The 19,897-nt window shown below is 37.2% G+C and overlaps 1 protein-coding gene across 4 annotated transcripts in view; it reads right to left on the bottom strand.

The window, feature by feature from the left end:
* Nucleotides 1-294: 294 nt before the first annotated feature.
* Nucleotides 295-19,897, bottom strand: part of cadm2a (cell adhesion molecule 2a) — a 309,827-nt gene continuing 290,224 nt past the window's right edge. For 3 of the 4 annotated variants that reach the window (XM_036143084.1, XM_036143085.1, XM_021312184.2), the window contains 2 exons: nt 9,578-9,700; nt 295-7,615 (listed from right to left, as the gene is read on the bottom strand). In XM_036143084.1, coding sequence (XP_035998977.1) covers nt 7,497-7,615; nt 9,578-9,700 — 242 coding nt within the window. In that variant the 3' untranslated portion in view covers nt 295-7,496. Of the gene's footprint in view, nt 7,616-9,577; nt 9,701-17,200; nt 17,444-19,897 lie in introns of those variants that run through there. The other variant, XM_036143086.1, reaches the window with a different exon arrangement.

Below are 19,897 nucleotides of genomic sequence, written 5' to 3'. Positions count from 1 at the left end.
AAGTACAACATTTGGAGGATAAGATGCTGCACTAAAATGTTTTGCCCTAATCAATGACTTGATTGATCTATGTTGGATAAACCGGTTTGTAGCGACACATGGAAAAAGAATGGACTTATGGAGCATTAAATTGCTTTCGTACCTTAAATGGAACTAGATTCCGAAAACAAAAACAAATGTAACATGATTCATGGAATTTCTGATTATTTTCATCATATTTCTAAATTGCAGTATTCAAAGTAATGAAAAGGTTAAGAAGCTGGAAATGTTTTCAATGACAGCAAGATGACAGAATTACTGAAGAATCACTGAATAATTTTATTAACATCGTGGTAATTTTAAACTGAACAAATACATGGTGTAAGCATACAGGGACCAGTAGAGTGATAAGTGCTCACAAGTCCCCATTTTAAAACAGGAAACCACCAAAAAGGAAAAAAAAAAAAAGAAATCCCAAATGAAATATATTCCTGAGATGCAAAAGAAAAAAAAAAACAGATAAAAATAATAACAGCACATTACTACATGCGATTGTGTCACACGTTGTCATCAGTGTGACAATGTAGAAACTGGGCTGATTGATGTTAGTGTGATGATTTCAGGGGGAACAAAGAGTTACAATGAAGCTAAACTGTACAGCAAAGGCATGTGGAGAGCCAGGAGAGCATAGACAGGACAGAGGAATGGCATCAAAATGAAAACCCAAGTTATAGTAAACAGAAAAATCAGAACCAAACAAAACGACCAGCCTCTAAGCCACAACCAATGTCATTTTCACATCAACCTTTAGTGACTTGGTGAAATTTCTTCATTACTATGAACAGGCCTACTGCTTCAAAGTCAAATGTACGAAAGAATGGGGACTTTGAGAAAGAAAACGTCATCAGGTTTGCTCCAGGAGCAGTTTTAAAGGGATAGTTCATATTTTCTGAAGTGAGGTTCAGTAAAAATGTCATCAGTGTTAGTACCCTTACCTGTAGCTGACAACACTGATGGAAGGCATCCTTGTCGAAAACAAGGCAGATGCCTTCTCTCTGTGTTGCAAAGGAAAGCTAATGGCTAGTCAGCTGGACCTCTCACCTTTTACTCATTTGACAAATTTAAAATAACTTCAGCTGTCGTCGTCAACTGCATTACGACGCTCAGGACTTAGGATCGGTTGATTTCCAGTTAGTAGTGATAATTTCCAAATAGCTTTGAGATCTGGAAATCACAGGAACATACTAATTGAAACCTCTCTCTCTGTCCAATAATTATCCCCACTCTTGGCGGATTGATACAGACGGCAACCAGTGTGAATGCAGGGTAGCAAGAGGGAAGCTATTCTGCTGATAAAACAGACACACACTTGTTAACGGTCTCCTGTGAAAATACAGATACTAAGTGGATGATTTTTCCTGGAAATGTAGGTAAGAAACGGCCGCTGCTTTGGAATAACCGCACCCGTGCAAGACCATCCCACCAGCTCTTCTGCTCCTCCCGAGGATTGTGGGAAAGAATCTCCTGAATATGCGCTTGCTTTATTTTTTTCAGAGGCCTTTCTCTTCTTCTCATAAACTTGTAAGACGGTTTGCTTCTTGCAACTTTCAGCTATTTTCAAACTATACTGTGAAGGCAGCATTGCTACTATTAACGGCTGAAACAGAAGCTCACAGGATACAGTAATAGTAAGTAATAAGTAAGTAGTTGATTACTTACTTACCTATTACTTATTATTACGCTATACCTTTAAAATCAACTAATATATAATGGCATCTCATGGATGAAAACAAGATTTTTCAATTTGAGTCATCTTTGAGTCACATTATACTGACATCTATCACTATAGATACAGGGACTATTACTGATAGTAACATAAATTAACATCACTTCAGAAAATCCAAACTATCCCTTTAAGCATGCTTAAAAGACACATCAGCTCACCTCTGATGTATAAAAGAAGCAAATGTGCAAAATAAGGGGACAGGTAAACATTAAAAACCTTGCTCATTTAATTATAATGTCCAGTTTTTTTTAGATGAATTTTCTTTACAAGACACAATTTTTCCTGATTACATCATTTTAGCTTATTACACAATAATATACACATTTACCATCTGCAGCAGCTCTTTTAATGAGAGAAACCTAATCTTTTCTGGTTTATTTCACAAACCCACATGTTATTTTACTCCATGTTTGATTATTTGACTGATAATTCTAAACAAGTAGATAAAATAGTGCTGGGATAGCTCATCTAATTATTTAACTTCAGGCAAACAGTTTATTTGCACCTGGCTGTAAATCTGTCAGGCATAGACAACCTGACCTGTAGCAAAAGAGGGAAAAGGGTGTTTTTAGCAAATTTGCAGTGGTGTGTAGCCAACGTGAAAATTGGTCATAAAATTGCAAGCAATTTCCTGCCAAAATTGCTGCCAGTATTGTGCTGCTTAATCTGCATAAATGCACAACCTCACCCACACTAGTCACACCTTCAGCAAAAGAAAAAGGGTTTGTCATGAGCCAGGAAATTAGAGGGGAAAAAAAAATTGACTGCCGCTTAAAGAAAATGGCATTGCAATAGCAGTATGTTAGTGCTTTTAATGATAAAGTTTCAAGCCCGTGATCCTGCTACCACACCCGACACAAAAATTGGGAATTAGTTTTTTTTTTAAAGCTTAGTTTCTTTAACCATCACTAAAAATGAAGAAAAAGAACAGCTACAATTGAATCTGTACATTGGTGTATGGATATTAAAAGTTGTGCATGGTAGCATGAGATAAGCTGTTAAAAAAAAAAATTAAATAAAAAAAATTGAACACATTGATTTAAGTTTGGTCTAATGATTATAAAAAGCCATTGCAATAAATCAACTCAGTACTTTCATTTCAAACCAGATATTTACAGTTATTTTCAAAAGAGAGAAAAAAACACACATTTAAACAGTTACTAAGAAATCTCCATCAAATTGTAATGGTCAGAGTGCATAATTCAGTAAATGGCACCTTTTCATTTGGAACGCCAACACCAACTCATCACTGCAGACCTTTCGTTAAATATCACATCCTAACCCTTCTCATTTCTAAGATGGACACACAGATGAAATGCAACAGAAAATGCAACTGTTACCGTCCGTCATTTAAGACTGATAAGTTACAATTATATTGTGACAATTGCTTCTGCACACATGTGATTGATAAAGGCAAGGCCTTTTAAAAACAAGCTAAATCCGTTAATAGTGTGGTGAAAGTTGAAGTGCACAAAAGTGTAAATCATGGAAAATTGTGATAACAGTGAGTAAAAGATATGTAATCATACATACATTGTGAAAAGCCAAAGTTACACTGATATTGACCTTAAGGATCCTAACATGTGATTCACTCCAGTTATGATCAGTTTGGCCGCACAGAGCGAGACCTTTGCCATCCAGCCTTATTTGCATAATGTTGTAAACTGGCCACCAAACTGGAGACAGCTGGGCCCACTTTTTATTGCCCTTGGTGATAATTTATGTCCACACAGATTAGTGCTGTTGGTGTTTATCACACTTTTACAGGAGGCCAAGTAAGCCAAATTTCTTTAAACCTATACAAAAAAAAAAAAAAATAGAAATTATGTCTGAAAAGAAACAGAAATTTACTACGTTTCACCACTGATACCTCATATACACTCACCAACCACTTTATTAGGTACACATTGCCACTACAGGATAGGACCCCCCCCCCCCTTTGCCTTCAGAGCTTCATTCTTTCTTTGTGGCGGACTGAATGACGTTTTTGAAACATTCGTTAGACGTTTTGGTCCAAATTGACCTAATAGAACCAAGATGCAACAGGTTTGTTGGCTGTACATCGATAATGCGAATCCCCTGTTCCACCACATCCCAAAGACGCAGTGTTGGACTGAGATCTGAACACTGTTAAGGCCACTAGAGTACAATAAACTCATGTAAAGAAAAAAAAAAAAAACAGCTGGATGATCTGAGCTTTGTAGCATGGTGCATTATTACGCTGGAAGTGAGCATCAGAAGATGGGCACACTGCAACATGAAGGGTTCTGGCATTTAAATGATGCCCAGTTTGTAAGATGTGTACAATGTGCCATAGAACTATCCCTGCACACCATTACACGACCATCCTGAACTGTTCTCCTGTAGTCCGCCTTTGGTAAATCTGTGGTTTGTAACTTCAGTTTAGAGCTCTTAGCTAACAGGAGGGGCACCCAGGGTGGTATTCTGCTGCTGTAGCTCATCTGCTCTAAGTTTGAAATTTGACGTGTGTTCAGAGGAGGCAATCCCCGTTCCCTTTTAGTTACGGGTATTTATTTGGTCTACTGTTGCCTGTCTATCATATCAAGCTGGTCTGTTCATTCTTTTCTAAGCTCTGACATCAATGAAATCTTTTTTTCTGCACACAACTCTCTCTGACGATACCTAATAAAGAAGCTGGTGAGTTTCTTTTCTTTTTTTTTTTGCCACCAACATGAAATAATAAAAAAAATCTTGCTGTATTAGTATGCCTTTCTTCATGATCTTCTTAAATAATAGTGTAATTCCCATTTTGGGCATTGCATATAAAAGCAATTCTAGAATTTCTTTCAGAGATAAATAGCCTGCTTACATCAATTTATGCCCAAATGTACCTGAATTAACGTTCAACTTTATGTGTTTATTGTCATATTTTCATCCAGCAGACTCTCAGCATCTAAACAGGTCAAATAAAATGTTCAAGTTTAATGTCTTTCTGTTGTGATTCTCTGCTCAGTAACTTCAGTTTAAATAAATTAGATGTAAAAATAAAGAACAAAACTCATGCTAATGTGTAGTACCAACGTGTTGTTTTTCCACATTATGTACATGCTTTGCACAAAAACAAAACACAATTTTTATAAAGTCTTCTTATAAATGAAATTAAATAGGGAAGCTGGCAAATATACAAATTCGAAGGAATACAGGAGTCCAGAATTTAACAGCAATTTCTTTTTTTTTTTTTTACAGTCAACCACATTTTAGCAGACACAATATATCTAACATGGAGCGGGATACAATTTAAACCAACAATATTAGACTTTTTTAATATAAAAAATTACTTAGCTTACATTTTCAAAAAGATGCACTGCAGCTTTTTCATCTTTCCTCTACCTTTTAGATTAAAAGAACCATTCCCAAGGCAATTTAGTTGTTGGCAAAGGAACACAGTAACTCCTTCTGTCAAATTTTGTGCTTCTCTGTTTGTCTCCAGTTTTTGGAAATGGGGCCCATGCAGATCTATGACCCAGCACTCTGAGCATTTCTCTCTGATTTAATTTTGTTCACTTGAAGACCTCATGAAATGGAACTGTGACTGAGTAAATGGAAAAAAAAAGTTGGAAACTTTGTACTAGTTGGAAACAGCAATTTAAATTTGCTCCTCAAAAACTAGTGAAAGAAAAAACAAAAAAGTGGCAGTCTGAAAATTACTATCAGTTATTGACGGTATAAAGTGATGACTGAATTTCACCAATCAAATAATGGGTGCGCTCAGTTCTGCACCAGTCTCTTTTGTTCAAGGACAAGTAGGTTTACTTTAGGGCTTCCGTGCGCTTTGGTTCAATATTTTTTGTTTCATTTTTCGTTAAGGATAACCTTTGAGGATGCGTGTACGATAAAAGAAAGCTTGATACGGTGAAGCTGCAAGGCCAACTGCTGAAGAGGCAGCTAGCTGACCTCATTGAAAGAATGAGGACGCAAGAAAATGATGCGTTTGAAGACTGACGCATAACTGCTTTTTGCTGCAACTCTTTGTCTCCTGGATAACGGTATAGATTATTTTACCACTGCAGTTGAAAAACTGCTGTTTTTGTTTTTGACCGACGTTATAGTCACATATTTTAATCCAGTTGGATGAGCAACCAAGCTAGTGGGCATCTTACTGCGCTGATGCTAAGGGTCTTGGATCTACAGCAGCACCTCTAGCCTGGTGCTGTTAGGAATATTTTAGCTGAAACCCAAAGCTGTATTGGAAGTGGTGGAGACTACTACTGAGTGACAGCCAACACTACAGCTATTTACCATGGAAACTGAACACAGGCAAATGTACAGAGACTCCTGAAAAGGCATGTCTAGGTAACTTGTACTGTTTGATATATATATATGAACTGACAATAAATTATTTGTTACAAGTCATTTTTACGTGTAGACCTGTAACGTCTTAAAGCTACCTGCACCTCAAACTAATGAGGCATTGATCAAAAGTACAAAAAAAAAAAAAGATGTCTAAAATGTTCAACACTGGACTGCCTAAACATACCGTCACTGTTCTCATTTTGTTCTTACAGAAACATTAAATGGTTCTCTGTATATTTCATGAGGTCCTTAAGCTGTAACATGACTTTATTGTGACATGAACGTAAAGTAAATTATTAAAATGTGAATAGTTAAAAGAATTTCAATACAATTTTTTTTACAGATTTTAAGACGTGGAGATTTCTTCCTGTACATCCGAACCATTAATGTAAAAACACACACTGCTGTATGCTGTCCAGATAGCGTTTAAAACATTTTATCAAACTGCTGACTGCATGGCGCAGGGATGTGCAGAGTAAAGTACACAGGGCCAGCAGATTTAGCAAAAAAGCTTCATCTACGCACTCTTCGTATATTTTTGGTGGGTTCTTTGCTCTAAACAACACTGCACTACCCTTTATCACTCCTACCCTAATAGTGAAAATCATATTATACACTTATCTGACAAACCTTGCTACAGTGTTACACAAAAAAAAACCTTCGTCTTATCTTACAAAGGGTCCACTGCTTAATTACAAGTTTATTTAGAGGGGATGGGGGCGTCGGGAGCAGTGGATAATCTAAAAGTACCATATTCAGTGTGACAGACACGTGTAAGGCGTAAACAGCACAAATTGTTCAAATAATTAAAAAAAAGACGCAATGTATGATCAAAAGCCGTAAGCTAAGCAATGAAATGAGCTACAGGGCATTACATTGCTACCGACAGGCGACACATGAAGGCATTGACAGAAGTTCGATGGCGTCTGTATTTTTAGGCACCGTGTTGAAGTGAGATATGTGTGGGAGGGGGCATGAGATATAACGTGTGGTGGTGTGTCTGCTTGGTGGGGGGGGGGGGGGGGGGGGGGGGTGAACAAGAGGTCATGTAGGAAGCAGCCATGGCAGAGATACAGATTTCCCGGTGTTCGTGTCACTAAGACTAGCAAAAAACGCGAGACGGGGTAGAGCTTCAGCAGCGGCACAAAGCTGCTTTTGGGAAACGATTTTAAATCTGCCAAAAAAGGAAAAGGAATTCTAGGGTAAAAATGTAATAAAGAGAAATGCTGAACCAAAGGAAATAATAGATAAAAAAAAAATGCTTGAGGAACATCTCTGCCTGTGGACTCTGTGTTGACTCAAAGGGAGCAGTGGCCACAGGTGAAGACGAAAGTGGGGGACAGCGAGAAAGAGAGAGACTATCAGAAATAGAGGGACTGAAGGAAAAGGGAGAGAGCTGCACCGCTCCCTATGCAGTCTAAATGAAGTATTCCTTCTTTTCTTCTGCGTGCGCGTGGTGCCCTTCAGCATTGATGATGGCTGTGTCGGCATCGGGCGCATCGTCCGCTCCTTTGGCTTCGTTCGTCAAATACGTTCCTGCAGAAGAAGGGGGGGGAAAAAAAACAAACCCATCTCAGGGAAAACAAATACTGAGCCGCCCTGCATGGTGTTGGCTGCCTGGGGCAGACGGCACATGTGAAGACAACATCAGTGATGCTACATTATTCATAGGCAGAGTGATGAGAAGCTGGGATAGTGTGGTAAATGTGAGTAAAGCCCTCTTCAGATACAGCCGAAAACCATCAACAAACACAAGCTATTTTCAGTGAAGACAGACGAGACTTGAAATGCTGAAACGATGCTGTGTGCTCCTGGTCAAATGTTTTAGCATTACTGCTGAAATCTGACCATTGCTTTTAAACTTTAGATAACTGCTCCTTTTAAAATTTGTTTTAGCTGACTGTTTAGATGTATTATCCAGGTGTGACAGATTGTTTTCAGAGTAAATTAGATTACACAGATCTGTTCATTAGTTTGCTTTGGTTTCATGCAAAGAAAAAACTTAATAAATCTATGCTACTGTTCTATTATTAAAATAGAGCTGTTTGATGCAATATAAAACTATGTTAATGAATTTCATACTAAAAATTATTGGATCTATTTAAGATGAATATATTCTAGGATTAATGAATACCATTCTAATTTATGAAATGGTTCAACAGGTCTAACATTATAATTTTTTTCCCTATCTCTTTAGCTTATATTACTCATAGAGTGACACATTGACAAAGCAAACACACACAAAATGCATCTGTTGACTTTTTCTTGCAAAGGTATCCATGAAGTGGAATGATAAATAGATTTGGATTGGATGTTTTTGTTTTACAAATGAAAAAGTAGAAACAGATTTCCCTGTAATTACGGCTTAACATATTATTGGGTATGTCTGTAGCTTTGCACATCCAGAAAATGAAAGTCTAACCCATTCTTTGTAAAACACCTAAAACTCCATCAGATGAGATGGAGAGCATCTCAGCATTAGTTTACCAAAGACTGAATTATTATGTTCTCCTGCTGGACAGTGAACATCCAATCCAGCCTCAATTGTTTTGCAGCCATTAATATGATTGTTCAGTATTTAGTTCAGTCCATCAGCACTGACCAGCATCCCTACAACACAATGCTGTCATCATCTAGTTTAATTATGGTTTTGCATGTTGACTGAAGATTTCAGTTTTGGTCTCCTCTGACATAAGCAGTGTCCCTCACATGGTTTATGGACAACTTTAAATGGGACTTCATTTGACTTTTTAAACAATGCAATTCCTCTACAGCAGCCAGATTTATAGGCTGCTCAACTAATAGTTGATCCTGTCAACAGATTCCCTCATCTGTGCAGTGGATCTCCATGGCACCTTCAGAATGACCAAGGACTTCTTGGCTGCCTCCATTTTTAATGCTCTCTTTGCCAAGCTCGGAAATTTAGGAGAATGGTTAGAGACTTGGTAGTTTTGCAACTGTGTGTCAAGCTTTCAATTTTCAGATGATGGATTGAACAGTGCTTTTGTTGTATAACCTTGCTTAAGGCTACGTTAGTAATTTGTTGCTGTTTGTTCAATAATGTTCTCTAACAATGTTCTCGATTTACTAACAAGTGGATTTCTGAAGAAAGTTGGTTGCTCAGGAATAGATTTATGGGTATCAAATAAAGAGGCTGAACTCAAAAGCATGCCGCACTTTCGAGATTTTTATGTGACATTTTTGAAAAACTATTTTTTTCCCTCCACTTTACGATTTCTGTTCGTTTTTCATAAAATCTCAATTTAATAAACACGTTTAAAATGTAGAAACGTTTAGCAGGTGTGAATAATTAATAATAATACTGTAAATGCTCACATTAAAATCATTTGCATAACATTTCCTTAGAGTGCCAGACTTATGCTGCCCTAATCCAGCTGTAACTTAGAAAAGAAAGAAGAGCTGCAGTCTAATATGTGACAAGTAGAGCACGCTCCACTGGTTCAATGAGCCTTGAGGTCTGGTCCTTTGTGCTTTTACCTTTATGCCTGGCCAGGTATCTTCCCAGAACAATGATTAAACACAAGGTGACAAAGACCACTACAGCCACCACTCCTCCAATCAAGGCATGGTCGGTGCCATGCTGCCCCAGCGCATTGGGATCTGAGGAGACGGGGAAGAAGAAAAAAAAAATAACAAAAGAGAGACAATTCAAGTGTTGGTTAGTGAGGTGAAGGAGTGAGCACAGGAGAACAGCAAAAGACAGAACGAAACGGAGAGGTAGGAGAAGACAGAAGATTGTTTCCAGTTTGTTCCTGCTTTAACAGTTGTTCTTAGCTGCTGTCATTCCTTCCCTTTTACACTTCATGCATTCGGAGCAGAGAGCCTGTGAGAACTCTCTGAGAATATTAAAACAGAGACAAGAGATGGACATCGCACTGACACAAGAAGAATGGCACAGTGATGACAGTCAACCAGCAAAATGAGGGTAAAGAGAATGTATAAGGGACTTGGTTTAAAGAAATAAATTATTTAGGACCTCCCCTACTGAGCCGTAGGAGTCCTCAGCATGCAAACCAGGGCAACAGCAGAGAAAAAAAATGTTATACAGTAAATAAATCATGACACAAAAAATAAGTAGGAAAGATCAATCATTTTTTTCAGTTCTTGGAGAGAAGGAATTAATGTTAGGGAAAAGAATTAGATGTCAGAGAGTTTCTACAGGTCCCCAGCTGTTGGAAAGCAGCAGAATAATAAAGCAAAAGTTATAAAAGACTGAATAATCTGCCTGCTATGCCTAGTGCAAAAACTCATAAATGTTTTTTTTTTGTCTTTTAACAAGAGGTTACGCTCATTATTCTCTCTGGCTGCTTTCACACAAAATCTTTTTTTTTTCCCCCATCGATTTATTGTTTCATTTATCCAAGCTTGGATCCAGGAGGGAACCTGCACATTTTTCTTCCCAGTGAAACTCTCCATTCTTTAGGATCCTGCAGCACTACAAGGCCAGAAAGAATATAAACTTTCCCCTTTGGGTTTTGAGTCTTCCCTTTGGTCTTTGCCCAGTGGGAGATGCCCAGGCAGCCTCCACATGGAGACATCCTGGTCAGCAGACTGTTCTCGATGTGGAGCAGTGGCTCTACTTCAGCAGGAGACATTTTAGTGCCTTTAGCCTCTGCATCCACCATCCTGTTCTTTCAGTCATGGTCCAAACCTCATCATAATAGGTGAAGGTATACAATTCGACATACCACTAAATGGAAAGGTTTGCTTTCTTCTTAGCTCAGGTCTTTCTTCACTATGACAGACCGGAGTAGTCCCTGGATTACTACAGATGAGGCCCTAATCCGTCTATACATCTCCCGAGCCATCCTGAAATCCCTCTGGGACAAGACAACACAATATCTGAACTGTCCCACGCCCCAAAAGAGCAATCGACCCCTCTCTACTTAAGTATCATAGCATCAAATTTAAAGGAGGAGACTCTCAACTCAGGCAACATCACACTGAAAAAAAAAAAAGCTAAAATTTGGCCCCGGGGTCACAGACACAATCTGGACAAAAGCCTCAGAGATTTGACAGTCTAACACCCTGAGGCAAGTTTTCATATGAAGGAGAAGTATGATCCAAAGACAGTTGGGACATACTTTCGTCCCATTTCTTAAAAATTAATTTTGTTTCTTAAGGTAAGAAATTTGACACTAGCAGCTTTAGAGAAAGACCCTCAGTCTCTAAACCTTAGGGGGAAAAAAACAAACTACAAAGGGATAGCTTTGCTGAAATGAGAGTGGAGTAGCCTGCCATTATATGTATTGATCCATAACACCTAAAAGATTACGGTGACACCAAGTCATTCTTTTTCAGGAGTCATGGCATCCTTCAAACATCCCTAAGGTTTTGCATGTGGTTTTGAAAGTACAAGGTACGTAACGACAGAACAAACATGGCATTAATGGGGCAGAAAAAGCAAATACAAAAGGGAGGACATATATATGCAGCCCACGTCGTCTGTTGACCGTCTCTCTTCAGTATTCCACTTTTCATTATGTCTGTCCATGTGGCCAAATTGAACAGCTGGCTTGCTCTCGCTTCATATGTCTCCACGGTCTGAGTGACCAGGCCGTCACACTTCGCCGCCTCCGAGTGGACAAACACAAAGTCGTACAGACGGACACACGCTCATAGACACGGACGTGAGAAGCATAGCTTCACTGTGCTGCGGTTCTTCTTGGTTGGCGGAGCAGAGAGTAGAGGAATTTTCCTCTGGCAGGACCCAGCAGGACGAGGACCGAGGCATTTAGTTACACACACGGGGTTGTCTTCTCCTCTCTTTCTGTCAGGGTTCTCCCTGTATATGTGTGTATTTTCAACCGATAAACGCACTCTCTCTGTGTCTGCTGTTACTCCGGCTGATATTGCACTACAAGTCAAAGGTTTGACTTTTTCTGCATTACATTGCCTGACCCATGTATTTAATATAATAGTCGACTTTGAAGGTATATAACCACATTATATGCTCATTATAATGTGGTTTGATAATGATAAAATAAAGTTATATACACCAAGCCTCCATCCTGATAATGTTTTGATTGTCCCATTTGTAGATAAAAATAACCGAACTATCATAATGCCAGTTTGCGTAAAATAATATAACAGTATTAAATAATGCCGGACGGAGCCTGACGGTCTGCAATGCCTTGCAATAAAGCGGCAGCTCGGCGTGATCGAAGACCAACAATCTACAGCAACTTTAAGAGCCTCATATTAGAACATTTACTGGTGTCAATCAACTCTGCGGTCACATCTGAACCTCGGCAGGTTTAGTGTCCTCTTCAGTGAACACCAACTGTATTCCCAGCGACATTGCAGTGTTTTCCCTCTTGGAATTCTATCTTTTTTTGCATTTCTTTTCAGTGGATCTTGGACCATTTTGTATTGTTTCGCTAGGAGATGCTAATAGCCGTTACCCGCTTCCTTGTCTTATCCCCTGCTGTGCATGTGCAGTACTGTTGTACTTCCTCTGTTTTTAAAAATAAACATGTAGGGCTTTATCTACTAACAAATTGAGCGAAAATAAAGCATAAAACGGCAAATAATAACTAATACACCAGCAGGATTTGATAGTCTTTCATAAAAACTTTGTATGCAACCAGACTGAGCTACTGATGTAAATATAAAAAAAAAAGTCAAATAATGTGGTTATGCACCTTTAATATGCAGAAATAGGCCAATTACAGCTGTTTTTTTATTGTATTTGTAGCTTCATTTGTTCCTTCAACACATTTTCTTCACTGCATACAAAGCTGAGCAATTGTGCGTTGTGCAGTTGCATTCTCATGGGCTTGAAGCTCTGCTGAAAAAAAAATCACATTCAAAACATTCTCGGTGAGTTTTTGAAGAGTTCGTTCCAAACGTGGATAAGTTGTGTAAAAACTTTAGCAGCTCCACAGGAGGTCTGATAAAATGCTTCAAGGGATAGCACTTCAACTTCAGCTGAAGACAAGAAACTTTGAAAAAAAAGATGAAATATTGGAGACATGCCTTCTCCTGTAGAAGCCCTGTCTCAATCTGTACATGGCATACTACATCTTTGTGAGGGCAGTTTTCTAAAATGTTTTTAATTTCTTAAAGATTTTGAATACCTCTGTGTAAACTCCAGTACAAAATCTTGAGACTGGGGAATATATAGCAATTAAGGTACATGGAATCATGCTGATGGATTGTAACATGATTATAAATTGATCTTCGAAATGCAGAAAAAAAAACAACAACCCAGAAACATTTTTGATAGAAAAGATCATATAAAATCAGACCGTTTGTCAGCCTGATCAACAGTTTAAGACTGTAGCATTAAAAAGTCAAAATCTGCACACAAATTTATCATTGAGGTCATTTTCAGTCAGGCGTTCATTCTTTCTCGACCTCCTGTTGGCAAAAGCGAAAAGGTGTTCTGCCTTTTAACGTGGCAGGATTTTGGAACTGCACAAGGTAGCCCTCTCACAATGGTGTCTATAAATAAACCAGATTGGATCTCAGCAAAGAGTAAGAGACACCATTACATCTCTATAAACATCTCATCCAGCAAAGGCTTGATTGTGTGCAAACACACACACAAAAAAATGATTCTAAGCAAGCAGTAACACAAGAACTGTCTTTATTTCGTTCTAGTCAACTGATACTCAGAAGAAGAAATTACACCCTAGAATGGGAAAATCAAGATTGATGGACAAAAGGACAAAAAGCCACAACCTTATTTGAACAAGGAAGAAACAAGAAAGAAGGTCAGGGTAGAGATCATGCATACCGAGATATACATTTTAGAGACCTACAGAGGCATTAATATTTGATAAGGGTATATACATTCTCCTCTGTATGATTTAATATAAGAGTGTGGCAGAGCAAAATCTTCTTTTAATATTTATAGCACCCTCCTTGTCGCCTGGCTGTGGGAGTCTGGGTTGTTTAATAAATTAGAAGGGTTAAAGTTTTCTATGAACCATTGATGGGTCCAACGGGACCAAAAGTGGTCCCCTAAATCGTCACAATAATTCATCACACATTCCGAGAATGCAATAAGTTGTTTTACAGCTATAGTCCACGTATGCATTTCCTTTACCACACTATAAAAAATGATCCCAGGGATGAGTTTAGGTCTTGGGGTGGGATCTCTTTAAACTGCAGTTGCTACACATAAACCTGTGGCTCCAGAGCTCTTCGGACCATTCACATGACTTTTATAATAAAATTTAAATACAAATATAAGAACAAATGAAGGTTTTAGTGGTTTTCAGGTTTTGTTGTGGTATAAAGTAATTTAATTTCCACAACAGAATAATATTAAAGGCACCAATAATATTTTTCAGTTCCATCTTTCTGGCCATGAGGTTGGAAATGTTGTGCTTTTTTTAAACACCGTTTAATTTCAATCAAATTTCAGTTAAAGTGAACAAGATTCAGTTCTACCAAACGAAGCACCCGGGCAGTGCCTTGCTATTGCAATATTGCACACATTGATATTTTATTATTCCAATTAAGGTGCAGCTCTACATTAACTTACTCAAGAGTGGTTGTGCCCTTGTACAACAGAAATAACCAGAAGACAAATTCATGCTCCAAGGTGACTGCCTCAGAGGAAATGTTAAAGGGGGGAAGGGGAACTAACAATGGAAAGAGAAGTACAAAAAGACAAAATAATTTACCATAAATATGTAAAGAATGAGTTTCATAGAATAACAGATGAAAATATAAATTAAAGAATAGAGCACTGCTCATAAAACATATTATATAAAATAAAGATCTATGAAGAAAACAATTGCATATCTAATACATTTAGAATCTTTTGTTTTTAATATTGTGCTATTTGTCTTTCTATTTATTCTACATTATTTATTGTTCAATTAAATGTTTTCAATATTTTTATCAAGCTGTTATTCTTCATGTTTGTTTTCTGGCATTCTGAGATTTCATGCAAAACAAATCTGTACAACTATAGCATCAGGTGACGCTTCTAAAATGGCCAGGACACTCAAAATCAAACATCTGTCCTCCTCGGAGTCTTGAACATCAAACGCTTCTTTCTCTAAGAACCCGGCAATCATCACAGGCGATGTTCGCCATCGAGTAAAGTTACAAGATCTCCTGTGCCTTAAAGTACTCCGTCCTCAACCCTGCCTTTCATCTAAACTCATCTTTTATATGAACAGTTGGAAGTGATCAGACACCGCACTCATTAAGCCATCATATTAGTATGTTTTACACACAGCACGTCTTTATCACTTCATCTGTCGTTCCCCCATTGGCTTTACATTAATTTAATATTAAAATTCATTCCCTACAGGCACCCTTTCTTCTCTCTGTTAGTACTTTTTTTTCCTCCCTTCTCCGTTTTAGATGTAGCTCTATGAAGGAATGGGATTAGTTGCTCCCATCAATAAAGCAGCAGTTGGCGCCCTTGTGTCTGTGGTGTGGGTCAGGTATACGTTAACGGTGTATGCTAATAAGACATTATAAATTTGCTGCAGGAAAAATCTGATCATTTCCTTCTTGAGAAAATGTGAAAAAAAGGACAAAATGCCTTTATCTTTGTAAATAGGAAACCCTTGATGTATTTATAAGATGATCAAAGAGATTGCTGGAAATCTTTGGAAAAAGAAAGCTGGGGCGGATTAAACCAGAACTTTACTGTCAAACTGTGAATCACCTACGGCTACCCCAAAATGTTTATCTATTTTTCAACAATTATCAAAGTGTTTTTGATATTTATCTGCATGCTGTTTTACACAGTAGGTTGGACACTTTCAACCAAACAAATATTTTTTTTCCTCAAGCAGAACAGGCTTGTTATTTTTTGAGAAAACTTCAAATAATTTGGCTTTCAGATGATGTATTAGTTTGTCAATGTACACTTTAGCATCAGCAACTTTTGATACTGTTCACCATGGCACCCTGAGGTCTGTGTTGTTTGAAATGAGCATCTTAAGAGTCTTCACTGAATCATACCTGTATTTTACTGTTTCTAGAGTGGCATGGCAGGAACAAACAAGGACCAGTGATGCTTGTCACTAAATTTTAACATGGGTGCCGTAAAGCAATTGTCACTTCCCAGGGCACTCCTGCGTTATCTTTTTAGATGTGGCAATCCAAAGGCATAGCATCACTGCTACACTAATAATACCAAACTTAACCTGTTATCTTCCCAATGTCCTCACAATCACATCATGAAACTCATCCTATCTCTCTGACATATTCATGTGGGCGAGGGAGCATCATCTTCATATAAACATCTGGAAGTCTAACATATCATTTTCCAGCCAATCACACCTTCTGTACAAAATAATATCCACATATTAGAAGAGCGCGCTTTAAAGAAAACATTAAGGTGCCACTTGATATATTACAACATAATTAAAAAAGTATATGCTATTCAGTTCAAACAGTGAAACTAATAAATTACATAGATCCATTACCCACAGACTAATATATGTCAAGTAGTTATTTCTGATTATTCTGATAAAAGCTTGCAGCTAATGAAAAACCAAAAGTCAGTTTGTCAGAAAAGCTGAATGGTATGCATGACTGACAACAAATTAATTTTAAAACAAAACTGTTGGTTTGCTGAAAAGTATGTCCAGGCACTGTTTGGACTCAGCAGTTCGTCACGGCTTCTTTTGCATGAATTACTGCATCAATGCAGCATGGCGTGAAGGCAATCAGTCTGTGGCTCAGCTGAGATGTTAAGGAAGTATGCGGCTCGTCTTCTTTTTTGCAATTCCATTAAACAATTACTGTGGTCATTTCAGACCAGATCATCAGGGACTGTGGGAAATTTACACTGGAGCTCAAATGGCTTTGATTCTTGTATTTTACTGAAGTTGGAAGCCAAGCGTGTCAATCTTATCAGTTTGCATCCAGGACAGCACTCATACCGTCTGACTCTTTATAATCTACCCAGCGGTGTCATGATTTGGGTTTCTGTTTATTTTTGCTTTTGGAAAAGCAAACTGAACTGAACACGTTGAAAACAGACTTCTTCTTTCCAGCCTGTCTAAAACATTTACTTTATTAAAAAAAAAATGATTCTTACTTTATTTCATTAATTTGATGCATAAGTGCTTAAGCCTTTAATAAAGAGAAAACAATCAATCAAATCATACATTTACAGAGCTTTTATGTTATTTGTTTTTCCTACTATTTTTATGTCCAAATTATCTATTAATGTGTGAATAAAATGGAATATGGACCAGCTCACCATCCCACCGATTTTGTGGATACTTGAGACACCATACGATGAATGATGATGATTGCTCAAGAGTGCATACAGTGGGGATTGGAAAGCAATGTACAGTATGGAATTGGTCCGATGACGCATAGCTCCAAACATACACTACAGTTGGTTTACCTTTTTGCCTGCAAAGAAAGGAAAACACATCTATGAGGAAATGCAGACTGATGTAAAGGACCAGAACTGGACCTTTGCATGTAGATTAGTATTTGACTGGACTGGATAAACCAAACTTCCCAGGTACTGGGATTGTTACTTTTCCATGGTACTAGAGCAATTCAAATAAACATTGTATTTCCATAGACAGTATATTCAATCAATTTTGGGTGTGTGTTTTTCCCCAAACAGAACTCTGAAAAAGAGATCTAGGGTTTAAAAGGCTTAACACTAAAAGAAGGTATATTTTACCCTATTCCATCAACAGCTTCCTCTGTTAACCCCTCTCTCCACCAATTAACCCTCATATAACTAATGGTTACCTTGACAAGGGCTTCTGGATTTGAATCCAGGAACTTACACTCAATCAAATAACCTAATACCCCTTCTCAACTCTACTTGTCTAAAGAACTCTACCTTTCTAAGGGCATGTATATTCCTCTCTACATTTAAGTATCTCTTACTTTAATGATAATTGTAATTTCTTCCTCATTTTGATAAAAGTATCTGCTAAATGATGGTGATTGCTCAAGACTGTAAACTTCCAACACAACTGAATCAGCTTAGATTGTTTTTTGAGGTGGCTTTCAGTTTGAATGGATACTTCATATCCAGGAACAATTAGATCGTGAACAGTGCAATAACCTAGCCCTGCAAAGTAGATTTGACCCTACACAATTTGCCGTAAAAGCCAATTTTACTACTTAGCTTTAAAACCTCAGCAAGGCTTAGTTTAACATTATTTCTTTTAATTTGTCTTGTGTTTCAGCTGGAATTCTATCAAATATTTTTTAGCATTGTTATGTATTTTAGACATGGTTGTTTTAAATGGCTTTATAAATAATGTTGACAAGTTATAGCAAAAATGTATTTAAAACAAAACAGATTTTCAGTGTGAATTAGAGATCAATAACTTTTCTTTCCTGATATTAATTTAAGATCAAGTATAGTCTCATGAAATTTCTTGTATTTTCCTATAGCACAGTATTGCAAATTTGAACTTAAATAAAGTTTTGTAGCCATGACTCTGTAGCAATCCAATAAAGAAAGGCAAACAGCCGCCTTCATCCTGTCCTTTTTACTTGCTTTTAACAGCATGGTATAGAGAAAGTTTCCATGTAATTCTTTTTTTTTTTTGCTCTCATAAAGAGCAATATTGTTTTTATTACTTTTAAAAATATATATGTATGTATATATTATTTACTACAAAAAGCCCCAAAGTGATGTTTTTTTAAGTAGGGTTGTGTGAAGTATTTATGAACAGTCAGTGCTGTGTGTGCGATCAGAGCACTTTCAGTTAGGGAAAAGCAGGGACTGACTGGTTATCCAAGCTAAGAGCTACTCAAAACAGAATAGAGACAGGAAAAATATTTCACAATCTATCTAACATATAAACCTAGAGCAGTCAAAGAAAACGTTATAATATAGATTTATTACCCTAACTACTGCCGTTAAGCATCAGACTCATTTCTAAGCAATGAGCAAAAAATGAAATTAAAGTTGAAACAGAAGGAAACATGTGCTACTCTTCTAACGTCGTTAGCAGTAATTTTAAATCTAAAGAAAAAAACAAAAATATCATTAATAGAAAAGAACAAAAACAGGTCACATTAAAGAGTGCTCTAGACTTCCTTTTCAGCAGTCTGATTTACTGTATTACCATTTACTAAGTAAGACTGAATAAGCGCTTGAAAACACCTGTAAATGTGTAAAAGAGGCTTCTAAAAACATGACATAGTTTATGAGAGAGGTGTAAAAGAGGCACCAAAACCATGAGTGCCCTTGTACATAATGCTTTCTGGGTCAGAGTGGATTAATTAGATTCAGAGAACAAATTGCCTCGGCTAATCATTCAATAAAGACACTATCTTGAATATTTAACCTACTCCTCTTTGTTTTCTTATTGGAATTAAAAAGATTTGTGGTCAGCAGGGTAACGGTATTAAACAAGAAGCGCAGCAACATGATTAATCATATGGACTTATTAAAACTGAAGAATCTATTAAAGTAAAAACAGCAATAAAATACAACAATGATTTAACAAAAAGATATAGGGATTTTTAGACTGCTTTTCCTAAATATACAGCTTGATGAGCCTTTTGCTAAAATAAAATATTAGTTCTTATAGTTATAATGATGTCTGAGATGCATTTGTTGTTGTTTTGATATTGATACGTAGGCATAAAGAGAGTGAGAAAACACATGTAAGTCATTTCATTGGTTAAAATTAGTTTGCTTATCAATGTACTCATAGTAATTATTTACCAATATCTTCTTTCTACCTAAATTTATTTAGAAAACTCAAAAATGTATTCTATTTCAATCACAAGTAGAGAGCTAAATTTAAAATCAATGTCAGCTGAAGTAACACATTGTTAAATTTCTAACACATTTGCGGTGGTGGAAGACTAAAGCAAAAACAT

Source organism: Fundulus heteroclitus, chromosome 11 (assembly GCF_011125445.2).
Source record: "Fundulus heteroclitus isolate FHET01 chromosome 11, MU-UCD_Fhet_4.1, whole genome shotgun sequence".
In the NCBI taxonomy this organism is placed as follows: domain Eukaryota; kingdom Metazoa; phylum Chordata; class Actinopteri; order Cyprinodontiformes; family Fundulidae; genus Fundulus; species Fundulus heteroclitus.
The sequence above is the reverse complement of the archived record's forward strand: the minus strand, read 5'-3'. Positions and strand labels throughout refer to the sequence as shown.